The 19,965-nt window shown below is 36.3% G+C and overlaps 1 protein-coding gene across 2 annotated transcripts in view; it reads left to right on the forward strand.

Moving 5' to 3' along the window:
- Positions 1 to 19,965, forward strand: part of MYOZ2 (myozenin 2) — a 48,622-nt gene that overhangs the window by 11,745 nt on the left and 16,912 nt on the right. For both annotated transcript variants that reach the window (XM_045392816.1, XM_005555800.3), the window contains 3 exons: positions 4,682 to 4,851; positions 12,483 to 12,612; positions 16,265 to 16,448. In XM_045392816.1, the coding sequence (XP_045248751.1) occupies positions 4,682 to 4,851; positions 12,483 to 12,612; positions 16,265 to 16,448 (484 nt within the window). The remainder of the gene's footprint in view (positions 1 to 4,681; positions 4,852 to 12,482; positions 12,613 to 16,264; positions 16,449 to 19,965) is intronic.

Here is a 19,965-nt window from a genome sequence, read left to right on the forward strand (position 1 = left end):
AAGTCCTATTGGTTGCTAATATTGTAGAATTTTATATTCTTACTGCTCTTCTGCCTAGTTGTTCTATCATCTGTTAAGATGGGGGGAATTGGCCGGGCGCGGTGGCTCAAGCCTGTAATCCCAGCACTTTGGGAGGCCGAGACGGGCGGATCACGAGGTCAGGATATTGAGCCCATCCTGGCTAACCGGGTGAAACCCGTCTCTACTAAAAAATACAAAAAATTAGCCGGGCGAGGTGGCGGGCGCCTGTAGTCCCAACTACTCGGGAGGCTGAGGCAGGAGAATGGCATGAACCCGGGAGGCGGAGCTTGCAGTGAGCTGAGATCCGGCCACTGCACTCCAGCCTGGGCGAAAGAACGAGACTCCGTCTCAAAAAAAAAAAAAAAAAAAAAAAAAAAAAAAAAAAAAAGATGGGGTGAATTGAAGTTTCCAACTATAATTGTAAATTTGTCTGTGTCTCCTTTTAGTTCTACATTTTTTTACTTTAAATATTGTGTAGCTCTGTTTTTGGTGCATATACGTTTGGGATTTCTAGGTAATCTTTGTGGATTCGCAATTTAATCATTATATAATGCCCTTCTCCGGTCTCTGGTAAATTTTGTTGCTCTGATTTTATCTGATATTAATATCAGATAATATTTGGTTGATGTTGCTTGATATCTATTTTTCCATTCTGTTACTTTCACTTGCTTATAATGTTATTATAGGCAGTGAGTTTCATGTAGGCAGCATAGTTCAACAAACCATAGTTGGTTCACTTTTAATCCAATCTGACATCAATTGATGTATTTAGATTATTTACATTTAATTTATTAATGTATTAGATCTTAAGTATGTAATTTTTATTTTTTTCTGAGACAGAGTCTTGCTCTGTCACCCAGGCTGGAGTGCAGTGGCGGGATCTCAGCTTACTGCAAGCTCTGCCTCCCAGGTTCACACCATTCTCCTGCCTCAGCCTTCCCAGTAGCTGGGACTACAGGCGCCCACCACCACACCCGGCTAATTTTTTGTATTTTTTAGTAGAGACAGTATTTCATCTGTTAGCCAGGATGGTCTCGATCTCCTGACCCCGTGATCCACCTGCCTCGACCTCCCAAAGTGCTGGGATTACAGGCGTGAGCCACGGTATAGAGTTTTCAAATGTATCTGTTCATATAGCTTTCAGGAGTTGCTCTAAGTATTGCATTATATATGCATAACTTTTCACAGTCTACTGATGTTGTCATTTTACTAGTGCAAGTGAAGTACAGAAAATTTATCTACTTTTGACCAGGCACGGTGGCTCATGCCTGTAGTCCCAGCACTTTGGGAGACCGAGGTGGGCGGATCACTTGAGGTCAGGAGTTCGAGATCAGCCTGGCCAACATGGAGAAACCCCGTCTCTACTAAAAATACAAAAATTAGCTGGGCGTGGTGGTGGCAGGCACCTGTAATTCCATCTACTCTGGAGGTTGAGGTAGGAGAATCAATCGAACCTTGGAGGCGAAGGTTGCAATGAGCCGAGATCAGGTCATTGCACTCTACCCTGGGTGACAGAGTAAGACTTTGTTTCAAAAAAAAAAAATCTACTTTGATGCCTTTTTATCCTCTCCTGTTTATAAAATAATGGTCTTAAGTATTTCTTCTACATACATTTACATCAATCAATGTTATAATTTTGGCTTCCACAATAAAATATAATTTAGAAAGCTCAAGAGGAGAAGGAAAGCCTGTTGTATATACCTATATTTCTGCTTACTATATACCTTCTTTATCTCTGATGTTCCAGGCTTCCTTCTTTTATTGTTTCCTTTCTATTTTAAAAAAACTTCATTTTAGCCATTCTTTTAGGGTAGGCTTTCAGGCAACAAATTCTGTCAGTTTTCCTTCATCTAAGAATGTCTCAAGTTCCCCTTTATTTCTTGCAGGATATTTTTCACTGAGTATGGGATTCTGGGTTGACAATTCTTTTCTTGCAGCACCTAGAAAAATATGGTACAATTTCCTTTTTGCCTCCATGATTTCTGATGAGAAATCCACTATTATTCTAGTTATTTTCCCCTTATAAGTAAGTTGTTTTCCTCTGGTGGCTTTCAATATTTTTTCTTTGTCTTTAGTTTTCAGAAGCTTAATTATAAGTCTTGTTGTGAGTTATATGTGTTTATTATGTTTAGGGTTCTCTTAGCTTCTTGAATCTGTATGTTTATATCTCCTGTCAACTTTAGGACATTTTTCAGTCATGATTTCTTTAAGTACTTTTCTAGCCTCCCCTTATTTTTCCTCTCCTGGAACTTCAATGACATGAATGCTATATCTTTTATTAGAGTCCCATGAATCCCTAAGAATACCTCGTTCATTTGTTTTCAAGTCTATTTTTCTCTGTGTTGGTCTTATTGGGGAAATTCTATTATTCAAACAGCTAAGTGATTTTTCTCATTTGCCCCCTCTATTTTACTGTTGAGCCCATTCACTGAGCTTTTTACTCAGGTTATTATATTTTTAGTTCTAAAATTTTTATTTGGTTCTTTACATCTTTTATTTGTTGGCTGAGTTTTTTTTTGTTTGTTTGTTTTTTGTTCCTGCTGCTGATGGAGTCATCGGCAAAAAAACCTTTCCATTTAAAGAATTTGTTTCAAGTGGTTTCCTAACTGCTTTCTGAAGCATTGTTTTAAATTATGGGTACTTTAAAATCTTTGTCAGATAGTTTTAATATCTCAGGCATCCCAATGTTAGCATTTGACTGTTTTTTTTTTTTTTCATTCAGTTTGAGATTTTTCTAGTTCTTTGTATGATAAGTGATTTTCATATTTAAGCCTGGACATTTTCACATTATGTTCTGAGATGCTTGTTCTTTAAATAAACCTTCTTTTTCATCTGTTCTTATCTGACACTGCTCCAGCAGAGAAAGCAGAGTGCCAACTCATTGCTGCCAAGTGAATGTAGAAGTCTGGGTTCCCTATTTGGCTCCACTGAAACTTGAGGGGAGCCTCTTTGTTATTGCTAGAAGAGGACAGGAGTTCAGACTCCCACATAGCCTTCACTAAGACTGTGGAGACAAGGAGCTAGTTACTGGCCAACAGGAATGAAAGTCCCAACTTCCCACTCAGTCTCTCTGACACCACCCTAGTGGGAGTATTGGAGAAACTTGCTACAGCCTCACAGGGTGAAATTCTGGGCTCCCCACAAGATCTTAATGTGGGTGAGAGCGAGGTCAAAGTGTTTTCTGTGGTGCTTGGCTAAAGTAGGGTGGCCATTGTCTAAACATTTTCTGTCTTGCAAAGGCAGCTCCTTTCCTGGTCCTTTAGCTGGAGAGAATAGCCTTTCATTGGTGCTTTGTTTGTCAGCACCTCTTGGTGTTTTTGGGTTGCCATCATCTTCAGCTTCAAGTCTGAGATTTAAGGGCTAAAATAAAACCCAGAGTATTAACCACCATGTTGTTCCTTGGGTCCTGGCATCCCTAGCTTGTCTGCCTATTTCTTTACACTTTCAGAGTTATTTATTTATTTATTTGTTTATTTATTTATAATGTCCAACATGTGAGATTGTACTTAATAGCTTTATAAGAAAAAATACATCTACTTCATCTTCCCAGAAGCAAAAATCTTGATATTGTGACTTTTATAATTAGTGGACTCCTCTCCATGAAAAAACAAAACAGGTAAACTAATTTTTCTTTCTAAAGAAAAGTGAGGGGAAAATTACACAAGTAGTTCTGTTGTTTTATTCTAAACATTCCCAAAAGCTTAACTGTTATGGTTAATATTTCATATCATCAAAGAATGTTGCCTCAATCAAAATAATTATTTATTTTCCTAATGGCCCAGTTTTCTTCCTATGCACTTAATGGTAGTTAACAGTGGCAAAAAGACTGCGTGGGTATTACAGAAATATATTAGTGATTACAGAAGCAAGTGGAAGCGTGTATCTCTTTTGGATTTTGGAAAAACTGTTTAGTAATAGAAATAGAAAATAACACTCATTTACTGAATGTCTGGTATATTTAAGGTATGGGAGACACAGAGAGTAAAACCTAAAGAAAATGCAAACCATAAAACAAATAAAGCAAAATCAAATATATGTGATTCAGTGTTATGGGAATATAGAGAATGAATGAGTAATTATGAATAAAAATTTTAGGTAAGAAATTAATATAAATGGCATGTGAGCTGTATTGGGGGAAAAGTTCACTCAATACTTATCATCTGCCTACTTTATGGAGGCTAGTCAGTGCTAGATGCAGAATAAATAGTATTTTGACCGAGTCTGGGAAATGGGGTGGGGTGGAGTGGAGTGGGAGGGCAGGCATTTCAGTAGGGGGATAGCTAAAGCTGACACATAAAAATGTGGGGAGCAAAACAGAGTTTATGAATATAACTATGAAGCCATGCTATTTGAAAGCTCATTCTATACATAAAGACTAAATTGTACTAGTAGTAATTACAGCTAACTTTTATTCACACTATGTGCCAGGTACCAGGCTACATGCTTTACATGAAGCATTTTTATTTCATTCTCATATTAATGCTTTGCAATAGGTATTAGAATTATTAGTTCCACTTTACAGATGAAGGAACTGAGGTTTAGAGAACATAAGTAACATAATTATGATCATGCAATTAGAAAGTGGTGGAATTTTAGAATTAAGAAAAGCATTGAAAATGCTTACTTTGGGATTTTTACTCATATGAATATTGTTTTACAGATGTTGATAGCATGGACCTGGGCAAAAAGGTCAGCATCCCCAGAGACATCATGTTGGAAGAATTATCCCATCTCAGTAACCGTGGTGCCAGGCTATTTAAGATGCGTCAAAGAAGATCTGACAAATACACATTTGAAAATTTCCAGTATGAATCTAGAGCACAAATAAATGTAGGTATAACTTGAACATGTGGTATCCAAATGAATGAGCAGTATTTCTGAATTTGTATGTATGACTAGTTTCTCAAGCAAATATTCTATATATCTTCTTTCAATTTATTCTGTTAGGCTATTTTTTTATCATAATGAATAGTTTAGGTGGGTAAACAAAAGAAGTATTATGTATGATATGAATATGCTTTTAGTTCACTAGGGACATTGTAAGCTTGTAGATTTGGCACTGAGGAACTTGTCAGTTCCACTAAGAGGAGGGAGAGGGAATGGAGAGAAGTGGTACTAAAAGTTTCCATGGTCTTATCACAACCAGTTACATGTTTGAGATGGAAACACTTCCAAAGCACATAGCGCTCCACAAGCGAGGATAAGCATTTTATTCACTGAGTAAATCTTGGCACTGAAACATGCCTGGGAACTACAGACACATTCAAAGTCCTTTCAAAGCATTTATTCCACATTGTGTAGGGAAGTCTGGTACTCACTAACGACAAAAACTAGTTTGGGTATAACTCTTTGGACAGAGATTTCCCCAACTCAAAGCTAATAAACAAAAATTAAACTACATTTTACTTTATTGTATTAATATTATATTCACTTAAACTGTCATTTAAAAAGATTGTAGAGGAAAAAGTTGATAGTAGAAAGGCAACCAGCTTTGGGAAGATGGCTTTAAAATTCAAATGGCTGGTGTGACGAATCAAAAAGGAATAGTGCAATTGTCTTAAATTTGAAAAGATCATGATGACTTCAACAAATATGTTTTATTTACTGAGAGTTTTTCCTAGAGCTATTAAAGATTTACTTACAAATTTAAGCCTGAAAACTTACCAGCTCCCATCACTAATAAGTTGTTTGAATGGACAGCTCACTTCTTTACAGCAAACAGACTAATTTCCCTGATTTATTTTACCATAATTACTAAAACACATTATAGAAACTAGTATCTACATCCACAAACACCAAAATTTTGTTTCCCATATTTCTATTTTCCTTGTTATGTTTTTTGTTAACAGAAAATGTTGAGAGGACATTTAACAAATTTATTTTCATATTTCTGAACATTCTTCATCCATCCATTGATTAAATCTAGTTTTGATTGTGAATTCAGTGAGCCATCAAATCTTACTCAACTATAGGGTTTACACTTGTGAGGAATGATTTTTTAATTGAAGTCAGTGTACCCTGTAAGTATTCCCAGTATCCTCTTATCAAAAACATCTTGTAAGTATGAGTCAAAAATAATCCCTACCCCATCTGCTGGAGTCTATGGAATCATATTCTTTCAATAATGACAATAGAGAAGACTCTATGGTGTAGTACAAAATAAGGTGGCTTAAGGAAGTCTTTGAAAAGTCATCTGCAAGTTTAGACATTTGAATAAATGAATAATGTCAGTTTTTATAATTTCCACTTACATCTCTAGGAGTAATGCTTTAACTACAATTCTGAAGAAAGGTACAATAAGATTTAAAATGTCCCTGTGAACACAACATATTATCTTACCACCAGTATTTCAAATTATTGACTATAATTTTATATACCTGTGGTCGAATGTGTGCTGGTTACACATAATATACATAAGAACATGTCTTGGCTGGGCGCGGTGGCTCACACCTGTAATCCCAGCACTTTGGGAGGCCGAGGCGGGCGGATCACAAGGTCAGGAGATCGAGACCATCCTGGTTAACACGGTGAAACCCCGTCTCTACCAAAAAATACAAAAAAAAAATTAGCCGGGCGTGGTGGCGGGTGCCTGTAGTCCAAGCTGCTCGGGAGGCTGATGCAGGAGAATGACGTGAACCTGGGAGGCAGAGCTTGCAGTGAGCCAAGATCACGCCACTGCACTCCACACTCCAGTCTGGGCTACAGAGCCAGACTCCGTTTCAAAAAAAAAAAGAATGTCTTGACAATTTTTCACTATTCCCAGAAGACTGGGCACTGAATAAATAAAATGGCCCCAAACAGGTTTATTGAAATAAATAATTAAATATTGATAAATAACTCAGAGCAACAAGGAATAATAACGTATGCAATAAAGTCATATTTTATTGAGTTACATAACATACTTTGAAGTGTGATGAATTTTACTCTTCTTTCAAAATAAGGAAAGTAGTATTCAAGGAAGTATGTTCATTTGACTTAAGCAACACCATAATAAAGAAGATTGAAACTCAGCTGTCAGAACTCTAGAGTTCTTGGCACCAACTCCTTTCATGGTGTAATTAAAGGAAACTCTGGCCTGGGAATCAGGAGACCAAGGTTTGGTCCTGGCTCTCCCACCAGCCATGTGATTTAGCATTAACTCAAAAAGGGTTTTTGTTTTGTTTTGCCTTTCTGAATTTCTCCCTTCATTTTAAAAATAAAGATATGCACTCCAATGCTCTCTCAGGTGCCTTCTGTCTTTAATGATCTGTGTGTTGCCTGCTCTTAATTCAAAAAATTACCTGCACAATAAATCATTAAGGAAGATAGTGAGCCACATTGTACAATGATACACTTACTTTGTCAAGGCTGTAGATTGCAGCTTGAAACGTTAATATGACAGGAATTCAAAAATATTATTAGACTCAGGTCTATTTCCATTCATATTCATTTATACTTTTGGCAAATATTTATTGGGTGCCTATTATGTTCTAGATACTATGCTGCAAGCTCAAAGATAAATAAATACAGGCTTTATCTAGTGATACAGAGACCAAATGACATCGAAAGATAAGAGAGCTTTTATTTACTTACAATCTAGTTCTTGAATGATCCTTGTGTGATTTATACCACATTAATCTAATTTATTGACTACATTTTCTGGAACAAGCTTTTACTTTTACTGCTTCCCTTGAGCAATAGATGTTGTCAAAGTAATAATTTAACTCAGCTTTATATATTTCTTATTCTAGTATAATGTTGAAAACCTCATATAAATGAAAATATAAACCACCCCCTGGTAATTAATGCCATTTGTTCAAATATTACCATTTTAAAAACAGAAAAAATAAGTGTAGCTTTGAATTCTACTGGTGAGGGACACTGGCAAATTCAAGCTACATATACTTTCTATGACACAAACAGCAATAATAGTAAATATGTGTTCCTAAAAAGAAATGAACATTGCTTGCTACATGAGCCAGTTTTGAAGCCCTAGTTCATAAACTATTTCTTAACCAAAATGGCAAAATGGAGATGGATGAAGAAAATAGGCCACCAGAAATAAAGTAAAATGGAAGAATGCTTCATGATAATTAGAATTATCTTCTTATAAGTTACTGCAAAAGGATATTATCTTTTTTGAATCACTAAAAATCTTAAATACTACGGGGAAAAGGGGAAGTGTACTATTAAAAGTAATTCTGAAATAAGACCACACTAAATAATTGGAACTCTAAATATATGTTTGCTTTGTTCAAAAAATAACTTCTACCATGTATTTGGCACAAAGCATAGAACAAAGAAGCCTTCTTTTTTATTTCTATTGATATTTTAACAGAAATCATGTAAATCATCTTCTATATGTGTTTTTAATTTACATAGTCATAATATATAGAATATGGCTCTAGTTTTGTTTTCTTTAGAGTCAACTTAACTGAGGTAAAGAGAGGCATATTTTCATTTGTCTTTCCAACTTTTCTGAAAGGAATTGCAGATGATGGAATGCTGTGGTGTAAGGCTTATAATTATATAGGTTACTGTCTAACTATTATAAGGCTTTGCTTGTTTTCTTAATGATGACATAGAGGTATTTGTTGTCTCCTGATAATTAATGACTAACTAGAAAGAGTTGATTTTCCGGCTCATCATTAATCCCCAGGAAGAGGTTACAGAAGGTTAGTATTACAATTCCTAGAAATTAATGTAGGTAGAATTATTTGTAAGTTTAGGTGAAATTCATTTCATGAACACGTTTTAGGAACTTAGAAAATGTTATTCTTTGTGCATTATGCATTTAAACTTCCTAAATTTATCTCAAATGCCTTTTTATTTACAATTACAGTTATCAGGAACTTTACACTTTTTAAAGAGGTAGTATAGATTTAGAAGTAAAAACAAAAAGATACTAATCTAGTCAATTATTAAGTCCAACACTCAAGATAGGAGCTGAGTTCAAAATGCAAAATGTTATATTACACACACACACACACACACACACACACACACACACACACACACAAAATGCCTGTCTTAGTCCATTCATGTTGTTATAAATAAATAGCTGAGACCAGGTACTTTATAAAGAAAAGAGGTTTATTTGGCTGATAGTTTTGTGGGCTGTACAAGAAGCGTGGCATCAGCACCTGCTTCTGGTAAGGGCCCCAGGAAACTTCCACTCATGGCAGAAGGGAAAGGGGAGTTGGCATCACATGGTGAGAGAAGAAGGAAGGGAGAGGAGGGAGGAGGTGCCAAGTTCCTTTTAACAATCAGTTCTCCTAAGAACTAATTACTGCAAGGATGGCACCAAGTCATTCATGAGGAATCCACCTCCATGACCAAATGCCTCCCACTAGGCCCCAACTCCAACACTGGAAATGAAATTTCAACATGAGATTTAGAGGGGACAAATATCCAAATCACATCAGTGGCCAACTAGACTTCAACCAGATTATAAATAGGGTGGGGACTCCAGATGACATAAATGCAATACTAAAATACAGGTAACAGGAACGAGTAAAGAAAGAGCATGAGAAGGTGGCATAGGTTTTATTGAAGTATTGAGATAATACAGAATATGGAGACATTTCCAGTAGATTAAGTTAGTCAGAAAGAAGAGGGAAATTCTAAGATGGGTCTTAGAGGAAACCTAGGATTTGGTTTAGTAAAGAACAGAAAGGAGGGCATTCCAAGCAGGTGAAACAGCTTGTGGGGCTGAGGAGGGCCAAGGGTAGCAGTGGGGAACTGGCTTGTGAAAGTTTGCAAGGAATGAGAGGAAATGTTTGTGAGGTGAGTACCACATCTTCATTACCAGGCAAAAGAGTTTGCATTTTATTCACTAGGCAATTAGGAACAATTTCCAAAGATTGGAGTAATGCCACACCAGCATTTGTATTCGGTCTGACTGGAAGGAAAATGCTGGGTAGAAAATGAACAGAAGGCAGATGATGATAGGATAAAGTATGAGCAATGAGGATAACAGGCGCATGAAGACTAAAGTGAAAAAGGAAGATAACATTTTAAAAAATGTCATAGTGAAAAAGAATCAGCTGGGTTTGGCTATTCATTCACTAAAAATTCAGCTAATGTTCACTGACTGCTTGTGCTATATAAGGCACCATCTTAGGCTTTGTAAAAGACATATGGGCAAACTGAAATTCTCTGTTCTCAAGTAGCTAACAAGCTAGTAAATGAAACAGGACAAAACATATTATTTTAAAGGTGAATTATAGCAAATGATATGGGAGCAGCAAGAAAAAAGACAAAAAAACCTTTTTATTGGAAGGGGAGGAAGAATAAGGGAAGGGGTGGTTTTTAAATTAGGACAGATTTGATCATGGTAATGATGGAGAGGGGGCATATTGGTAGGGGAACTCCTATGATCAAAGATCAAAAGTAGAAAGGTGGAAAAGCATACAAGATAATGGGGGAACCTTGATCTATGATCAAAGGTAGAAAAGCATACAAGATAATGGGGGGATCATAAATGGTTTGGTTTTAAGCTTAGGGTACATCTTTAAAAACCGATGAGACTAGGTAGGCAGGTCTCAGTGCAAGGCTAAAACACTTAGGCTTATTCAGTACACAATAAAGTGTGAACGTGATGATGAATTTGCAATTAGGCATGCGACGTTTAAAGTTTTAAAAATGTTTAAAGTTGTAATATTTTTGCTATAAATTTTAACCTCAGGCAGAGACAGCTCTGAGAATTCCTTCCCAAAGTAGATCTTTTATTTTTTTTTTTTTTATTTATTTTTTATTTTTTGAGACGGAGTCTCGCTCTGTCGCTGAGGCTGGAGTGCAGTGGCCGGATCTCAGCTCACTGCAAGCTCCGCCTCCCAGGTTTACGCCATTCTCCTGCCTCAGCCTCCCAAGTAGCTGGGACTACAGGCGCCCACCACCTCGCCCGGCTAGTTTTTTGTATTTTTTAGTAGAGACGGGGTTTCACCGGGTTAGCCAGGATGGTCTCGATCTCCTGACCTCGTGATCCGCCCGTCTCGGCCTCCCAAAGTGCTGGGATTACAGGCTTGAGCCACCGCGCCCGGCCCCCAAAGCAGATCTTTTAAAATTCTAATAGAGATTAAGTATTTCTGTTTAAAAAGCTGTTAGTTGAAAAGATATGTATGTTCCTGGGAAGTCAGTATATCATCAGATTACCGATATTTTATAAGTGTAATTTATTCATGAAGATTTTATTTTATCATTGGCATTTTCTGCCCTGTCCAAACGTGGGCTTTGATGAAGCAGACGAAAAGAGGTAGGCTCAAATTTGGACTACTGCTTCGAAAGTAGACTTTTTTGGGATGCTGCAGAGATTAACGTGAATGCAAAAGCACTTGGGGAGGGACTGTGTGGGTGAAGCATAAAAATGGAGATAAACTTTATTTCCTTCATAATTTTATTAGGTGAGGATCTTAATTTATGGCCTTTAGTTATGGTAAGTATTTAAGTTTTAAAACAAAATTGTATTCTATCCTGAAATTGCTATAAAGTTAAAAAAGTGTTAAAATGTAAAGGTATATTTCATCACAAAATCTTACAAACAAATATAGAAATTAAAAAATTAAAGATTTTCTGTATGTCACACACAAAAGAGTCAAAATTAGTGTCTAATTGCTATGCTTTTTACTAAATTTTTATTTTTGAAGTTAAAAGATAATTTGACCTAATCCCTTCTTTTAAAATACACATATTTCCTATATGCAATTAAAACAATGATTTATTATAAGAATATAACTTAGCTATACTTTTGAGGACATTACCTACTACAATGACTATTTGTTTTCTTAAAATGCAAACTGAACATTTTTAAGGTGCTATATTATTGCCATTGAACAAATCCTGTAATAGTAAAACACATTTATCGAAATTTAAAAGACAAATGTCTTTTTTCAGCATTTTATTTTCTAAAAATCAAAAATTTTTCCTTTTGCAAGTCTGTGCAACTTAAAATATAAATGATTTTTGGTTTTTTTGGGCGTACATATGATTGCCGTTCACATTTTAGATTAGATTTTTAAACTTTCTATCCGCTAAAGAATCTAATTAAAGCCCAAATATAAATACAATGGAACATAGGAATTACTAGACCAAATGCCTGGCCAATATGCTCTACATTATTAGATTAGTAAGGATTCAAAAATTAAATACATTTTTCTCATAGGGATGTTCTGAATAGAAAATGAAATGATTGGTATGAACCACTAGACACAGTGCCTGGCACACAGTAAGGCTCAATTAATTTCAGCTTTTATTATTATTAAGTGGATTGTCATTATACAACAGATCTTAGACTGATATCAGTACATCTTCTCATTCAAGTGCGCAACCATCTTACTATGAAATACTTATTGAGGTCCCAGGAAGTAATGAAGGGACATTGCATTTAAATTATAAATACACAAATGAAGTTTTGCATATGTAGCTCCTATTATTGTGCTTACATTTTTGAGTTTTCAGCAGAGTTTACTTTTGATTAAATACAGCACAGTATTGCTATGCAGAATGGGAAAGTGGATGGAAGTAACTTGGAAGGTGGTTCGCAGCAGGCCCCCTTGACTCCTCCCAACACCCCAGATCCACGAAGCCCTCCAAATCCAGAAAACATTGCACCAGGTAACCAATCCCCTTGCCAATAGAACAATAAAATTTCTATGTACCTAATGATATGACTCAAGGCATTTAAAACCTTTGTTAAATAGTATTTAAATAATATATGTTTTCTCATTAAATATGTTTTTTGGGCCCCAGGCACAGTGGCTCACACCTGTAATCCCAGCACTTTGGGAGACTGAGGTGGGTGGATCACCTGAGCCCACAAGTTTGAGACCAGCCTGGACCACATGGTGAAACCTAGTTTCTACAATAAATACAAAATGTAGCTGGGTGTGGTGGTGCACACCTATAGTCCCAGCTGCTTGGGGGGCTGGGGTAGGAGGATCATTTGAGTCCAGGAGGTGGGGGCTGCACTGAGCCATGATCACACCACTGCACTTCAGCCTGGGCAACAAACAAAGTGAGATCGTGACTCAAAGAAAAAAAATTTTTTTGGATAAATACAAGACAAATGCAAAAATTCAGACCTAAAGGAATCACATAAAACATTTATAGTAGCCATATGTTCTTTGTTTTAGATGGTCTGTTAATCACCTGCTATATTGAAAATTACAATAAGTAATTTGTAATTATATTGAAATCCTATCGTATAGGATTGCATAATTTATAAAGTGCTGTGATATATATTTTCTTCTTTAATTTCACAGTAACTCTATGACATACTAATTGCAATCCTCATTTTATAAATTAAGACTTTGAGGTTATGAATGTCTATGAAGCAGTAAAGAATGAATAAGACCTAGTATTTGACAACACAACAGGGTGACCATGGTTGAAAAGTACAATAACCTCAGTAAACAAACTATAATTATTCCAATTTAGCAAATTAATTTGTTAGTGATTAGCCAACTATGTATCCAAAAGCCAACTTTTTTCATACATGAATAAAGAATAGTATGAAAATGCCATAATACTGTAAAAATAAAATTTATCTAAATTTCAGTTATATTAAAACATATTTAAAAATCAAATAAATGTAGACATATGGCATTGCTGAATTGTAATATTTTTGTGTGGTTAAACATAAGCACATTCTTTTCTGTAAATAACTCAGCGTATCAAAAAAGAAAAAAAGTTGTTATTTAATGACATCTATAAAAAGAAATTAGAAAACCCTGAATGTTCAAAATTGGGAAAAGATTACATAACTATGGTTACTTAATTTAATAGATTATTGTGAAACCCTTAAAATAATTATGAACATGATATAGAAACATTTAAAAGTATTTTCAACAAATTTTTGGGAAAAACGTAATACTACACTAGATGTTCTAGTTATGTGATTATTATGTTTATGTGTGAAGAAAAACTGGAAGAAAATACACAAAACTAAATACTTGTGTTAGGGTGGTGGGATTTTGAGGAATTTTAAAAAATTTTATAAAACTTAAAATTTTCTGGTTTTTAAAGGTCTGACCTCTGTTCAACTCCAGGAAAGGAATAGGAAATGAAATGTGGTAGTTACGGTGATAGAGTTACATATAATATACAAAGACAAGACACAGAAAAGGGAACTCTTTTCCTTGGGGAGGCAGGAATGGCTTCATAGAAGGGTGATCTGAAGCCAAGGCTTGTAATAGAAATTTGCACATGACAAGAAGTAGGGAGAACATTCCAGGCACAGAAAATAAACGGACCAAGTAGGGGGGCATAAGGGGCACCCCAAGCAACAAGTAACTAGATCCATAATCCTGGAGCAAAGAGTGTGAAAGGAGAAAGCATGTGGTGAGGCTGGATGGGTGGAAGGGCCACATGGGTCATGCTGAGTCGTTGCGATTTTGTCCTGGGGGGCATTATGGCCCCCTGAGCAGGGGAATAGTGTAGCCAGTTAGGAAGGTCTCCTGGGGCAGCAGTGTGGAGGGTGGCTGGGAGAGGGTTAGAGCTAAAGGATTAGTTTTGAAGCTGTGGTGAACACCCAGGCAAGAGACACCTGGGCCTGACCCAGGGCAGGAGTAACAGAAATGTAAAGAGAATTTTTTAGAGCAATGTTCTTCATTGTTCTGTTTGTAGATCACCTGCATAAGATTTGTATAAGAGTTTGTTAAACAATGGAGTTTTAGGTCATACCTGAGACTTACTGAAGCCAAACTTTTGGAGGGAGGATCCTAATATCTACATTTTAAATACGTATCCAAGATAATTCAGGCACACAATAATATGAGAGCCACTGTTTTAGAAATCCTTAGGAAGTATAGTTGGTTACACTTTGTGATTTCTTGTGGGGATGAGGGAGACTTTTCAGATAATGCTGTGTCTTGGGCATCTGAGAGTAAAGTGATAACATTTGCTAAAATAACCAAAGTAGAAAAAGAAGTAGAATATATTAGAAAATGGCTGCATTTAGGTCTAGACAAGTTATAAATGGTGCCACTGGATCATTTATTTTGATAAATATAGTGAATAATTGACTAGAGGGCTTGATGTTTTTTTAAAAAAAGAGTTATCAATACATAGGTCACAATCGAAGCTATGAATATTAAATGGAATTTTCTAGGTAGAGTGCATTGTGTAAGAAAAGAGCTTTGAGGAACAACAATATTTAAGTGGTAAGCAGAGAAAAGGAGCCTACCAAAAAACATTTCTATTAGATACTGGAGGCAATCTGAAGAAAATTAAATAATCACAAATAACTGTTTAGACATGGAATTATCAGGAAGGGGCTTTTTTTTTTTTTTGAGGAGACAAACATTTTAGTGTAAAGAGAAAATAGGCATGCTTTGACAGAAGAAATCAAAATTATTGCAGAGATGGGAAAGAGCATCAGAGAAATCTAAAAGTAGAAGTCATCAAATGGTAAAGGGATTTGACATGGTGGAAGAGAGAATTGCAGGGATATAATTAGGTAATATGGCAGTGTAAACAGAAAGTAGATAACTGTGCCTTAGAAAACTGGAAGAGTGTCACTCTATGCATGTGAAAAAGGTTTAAAGATCTATGCCAAGAATTTCTGTGACTTTTAAACAGTATTTACAGAAAATTCCCAGCTGTTATGGGAAGAATAAACTGGGGAGGTGAGATCAGAAGCAGAAAAGTTAGGTAAGAAATCTTGAGGAACAAAATAAACAGGGGATGGATACATCAGGAGCTAAGAAGAGCTGGACCTGAATAAGGAAGTGGAAACAAGTTACTTCATCTTCTTGAAGCTTAAACAGTTTACAGAGCACTCAGCAATTGAAGATAGACAAGACCCAAACATCACCTCTAAAGAATCAGCTCTGGAGGGAGGGAGATTTTGTCTTCGTTGTGATTTCCCCTAGCTTAGACTACAATAGGCACTCAATATTAACAGTTTTAAATTAATTAATTGTGGTATCTAAAGTCTAGTGTGAATTAATGCAAGGAGCACAATTTTTAGAAAATGAAATGAACGGTTTTACTGGAAAAATATATATACTAAGATAGTCAAGAAAAAACTGTATAATTTGGAAAAATTAAACATTAAGAAAAATGGTTTACTTTTAAAGTTCCATAAGCTTACAGGAGCTCTGAAATGTCTAACACTTGCAGACTGCTGTTTTCTAAGGGATCATGAAAAGGATGCATGCTTCATAAATTTATCCCAGCATGAAAAATCAAACATGGTAAAATGTTGGGTGGAGGTTAGTAACTCTCAGGCACAGTGTTTACTTATTTTTGCTATATTTTTCCAAAGGATATTCTGGACCACTGAAGGAAATTCCTCCCGAAAAATTCAACACCACAGCTGTCCCTAAGTACTATCAATCTCCTTGGGAACAAGCCATTAGCAATGATCCGGAGCTTTTAGAGGCTTTATATCCTAAACTTTTCAAGCCTGAAGGAAAGGCAGAACTGCCTGATTACAGGAGCTTTAACAGGTAATTCAATGATCCTGGGTGACACTGTTGGCATGTAATACCAAGATTTTTCCATAATGGTACAGATAACTGAATTCCTTGGGCGAAAACAATTTTTTCTTTTGAGAAAAGAACCTAAATAGCAATATAGGATATCTTCTAAGCCTAGGCAAAGACTCATTTTTGTAATATTACTATTATTTTCAAACTTAGTCATTTTTAGTATAAAAATGAAGGAAATGATTCAGAAACTATCATGGGTATAATATCAAGATTATCCCCTCATACTTTACAAATGTTATTTTAATAGTTTCAAATCCAAAGATTGATCTGGGTTTATGCATTGTTTGAAATGGCAATACTGTTCAAGAATTTAATACATAATTAACATGCAAGGCTATGAGAATTACTCTGTAACTCCAGATTCCATCTTATATTTTTGCAGGCTTTAGGACAGATTAAAAATAATTTAGACTTAATGGCTCAAGATTCCAGAAGTACAACCCAACACTTATGCTATCAAAAATATCACCAAATGATATCTGTAGTATAGTTTATAGAATGGGCATCTATTTTTCTCTGTTATTCAGTTTTTTATAATTTCCATGGATATTTTGAATTTTTAATAGTCTCATAATCCATTATTTGATCACTTGACCTTCATTTTAGAGTAAAATATCTAATATCTAGTATGCTGTCTCGCACTCAAAAAAAGTTAGACTCAATTTATAGGCTGCTTAATAACTATTCATTTAAAAATGAATAGATTAATGAGTAAATTTTTTATTTAAAAAAAGAATGCCAAATAAACTGCATTTAAATAGTGATCTTCTTGAGTATTTTTAAATATTGTGATCGGATGTGGTGGCTCATTCCTGCCATCCCAGCACTTTGGGAGGCTGAGGTGGGTGTATCACTTGAACCCAGGAGTTCAAGACTACCCTGGGCAACATAGCAAGAACCCTGTCTCTACAAAAAATACAAAAGCTAGCCAAGAGTGGTGGCATGTACCTGTAGTCCCAGCTACTTGGGAGGCTGAGGTGGGAGGATCACTTGAGCCCAGGAGGTGGAAGTTGCAGTGAGCAGAAATCATGCAAATTCACTCTAGCCTGGGCGACATAGGGAGACCTTGTCTCAAACCATAATAAATACATAAAATAAAATAAATATTGTACTATTAAGATTTTAGTTTTTACACACTACCATTATTAGTAATACATCCCTTGCATGAAAGAGGTGTACCATAGAATGTAAAGAGGGATTGAGGAGTGGCAGGGAAAAAAAGTTGGAGGCCCATTCTGATCAATGTTATAATATTTTTTTCAAAATGAGAGTGTAGAAAATTATAAAAGTAAAACATTAGGGGAAAATGGAAATTAATGGAATAACTCGGATTTGTTTTTGAGATTAAGTGCTTAAGGCATGCTGTAAGACTTCTCTGTATCTTGAGGCTTCGGTGCCCTGTACCTGCTGAGCAGCTTGCCTGTAGTTCTACATATACTGGTGTAGTAATATTTGGGTTAGTTATAAAGAGATGCCTATTGAGTGTATAAATACCAGATGAGTGCTATATCAGTGAGCACAATACCATTCAATAGGAAATGTAGCTCCCTGTGTTAATCAAAGCTTTCGTAAATATTACATGCTGTGTGTGTGCGTGTGTGTGTGTGAGACAGAGAACTTAATCTGCTAATACTTCTCTTTTACTTTAGAACATTTTATTCCTTTGCATATGTACATCAACATAGAAATAAAAACTTAGGAATTAAGTTATTTCAACATGACGGTATATTCTTAGACTTCTTATTATCATTAAATAACATTAACAGATGAAACAAAACATGATGTGATACATAGACAGCCCAAACAGGCTGTCTTTTCTGACCTTGAAGCATATGTAGGCCATGTGCGGTGGCTCAGGCCTATAATCCCAGCACTTTGAGAAGCCAAGGTGAGCTGAGCCCAGGAGTTTGAGACCAGCCTGCACAACATAGTGAGAACTCAAAAAGTGAGGTGAGAGGGTCGCTTGAGCCCAGGAGGTTGAGGTTGCAATGAGCTATAATCACACCACTGTACTCCCACCTGGGCAATGGGAGTGAGACCCTGTCTCAAAAAAAAAAGCATATGCACAGGGATACACAAAGTTTAAGACGTTGTCTAGTACATGCATTGCTTTAGAAGTCCACTTAAAAAACAACTAAACAGTGTACAGGCATACTTCTTTTTATTGCGCTTCACTTTATCCTTCTCTGCAGATATTGCATTTTCTCACAAATTGAAGGTTTGTGGCAACCCTGTGTCAAGCAAGTCTATCGCCATTTTTCCAACATCATGTGCTCACTTTGGTAATTCTCACAATATTCCACTTTCATTATTATTATATCTGTTATGGTGACCTGTGATAAACAATCTTTGATGTTACTATTATAACTGTTTTGGGGTGTCGTGAACCATGTCCATGTAAAAAGGCAAACTTAATCAATACATGTGGTGTGTATTCTGAGTGCTTCAATGACCAGTCGCTCCCCTATTTCTCTCCCTTTCCTGGGCCTCCCTATTCCCTGAGACACAACGATATTGAAATGAAGCCAATTAATAACCCTACAATAGCTTCTAAGTGTTCAAGTGAAAGGAAGAGTCACAAGTCTTATTTTAAATCAAAAGCTAGAAATGATTAAACTTAGTGAGGGAGACATGTCAAAAGCAGAGATAAGCTGAAAGCTAGGCCTCTTGTGCCAGTTAGCCAAGGTGTGAATGCAAAGGAAAAATTCAGGAAGAAAATGATAAGTGCTACTCCAGTGAACACATGAATGATAAGATAGTAAAACAGCCTTATTGCTGATATCAAGAAAGCTTGAGTAGTCTGGATGAAAGATCAAACCAGGAACGACATTTCCATAATTTAGCCAAAACGCAATCCAGAGCAAGGCCATAAGTTTCTTCAACTTTATGAAGACTAAGAGAGGCAAAGGAGTTGCAGAAGAAAAGCTGGAAGCTAGTAGTGGTTGGTTCATGAAGGCTGAGGACAGAAGCCATCTTCTTAACTTTTCTAGTGCAAGGTGAAGCAGCAAGTGCAGATATAGAAGCTGCAGCAAGTTATCCAGAAGATCTAGCTAAGATCATTGATGAAAGTGGCTACACTAAATAACAGATTTTTTTTTTTTTTTTTTTTTGAGACGGAGTCTCGCTCTGTCGCCCAGGCTGGAGTGCAGTGGCCTGATCTCGGCTCACTGCAAGCTCCGCCTCCCGGGTTCACGCCATTCTCCTGCCTCAGCCTCCCGAGTAGCTGGGACTACAGGCGCCCGCCACCTCGCCTGGCTAGTTTTTTGTAGTTTTAGTAGAGACGGGGTTTCACTGTGTTCACCAGGATGGTCTCGATCTCCTGACCTCGTGATCCACCCGTCTCGGCCTCCCAAAGTGCTGGGATTACAGGCTTGAGCCACCGCGCCCGGCAATAACAGATTTTTAATGTAGATGAAACAACCTTCTATTGGAAGGAGATACCATCTATGACTTCCATAGCTAGAGAGAAGTCAAT

This window comes from Macaca fascicularis, chromosome 5, assembly GCF_037993035.2.
Source record: "Macaca fascicularis isolate 582-1 chromosome 5, T2T-MFA8v1.1".
NCBI lineage: Eukaryota > Metazoa > Chordata > Mammalia > Primates > Cercopithecidae > Macaca > Macaca fascicularis.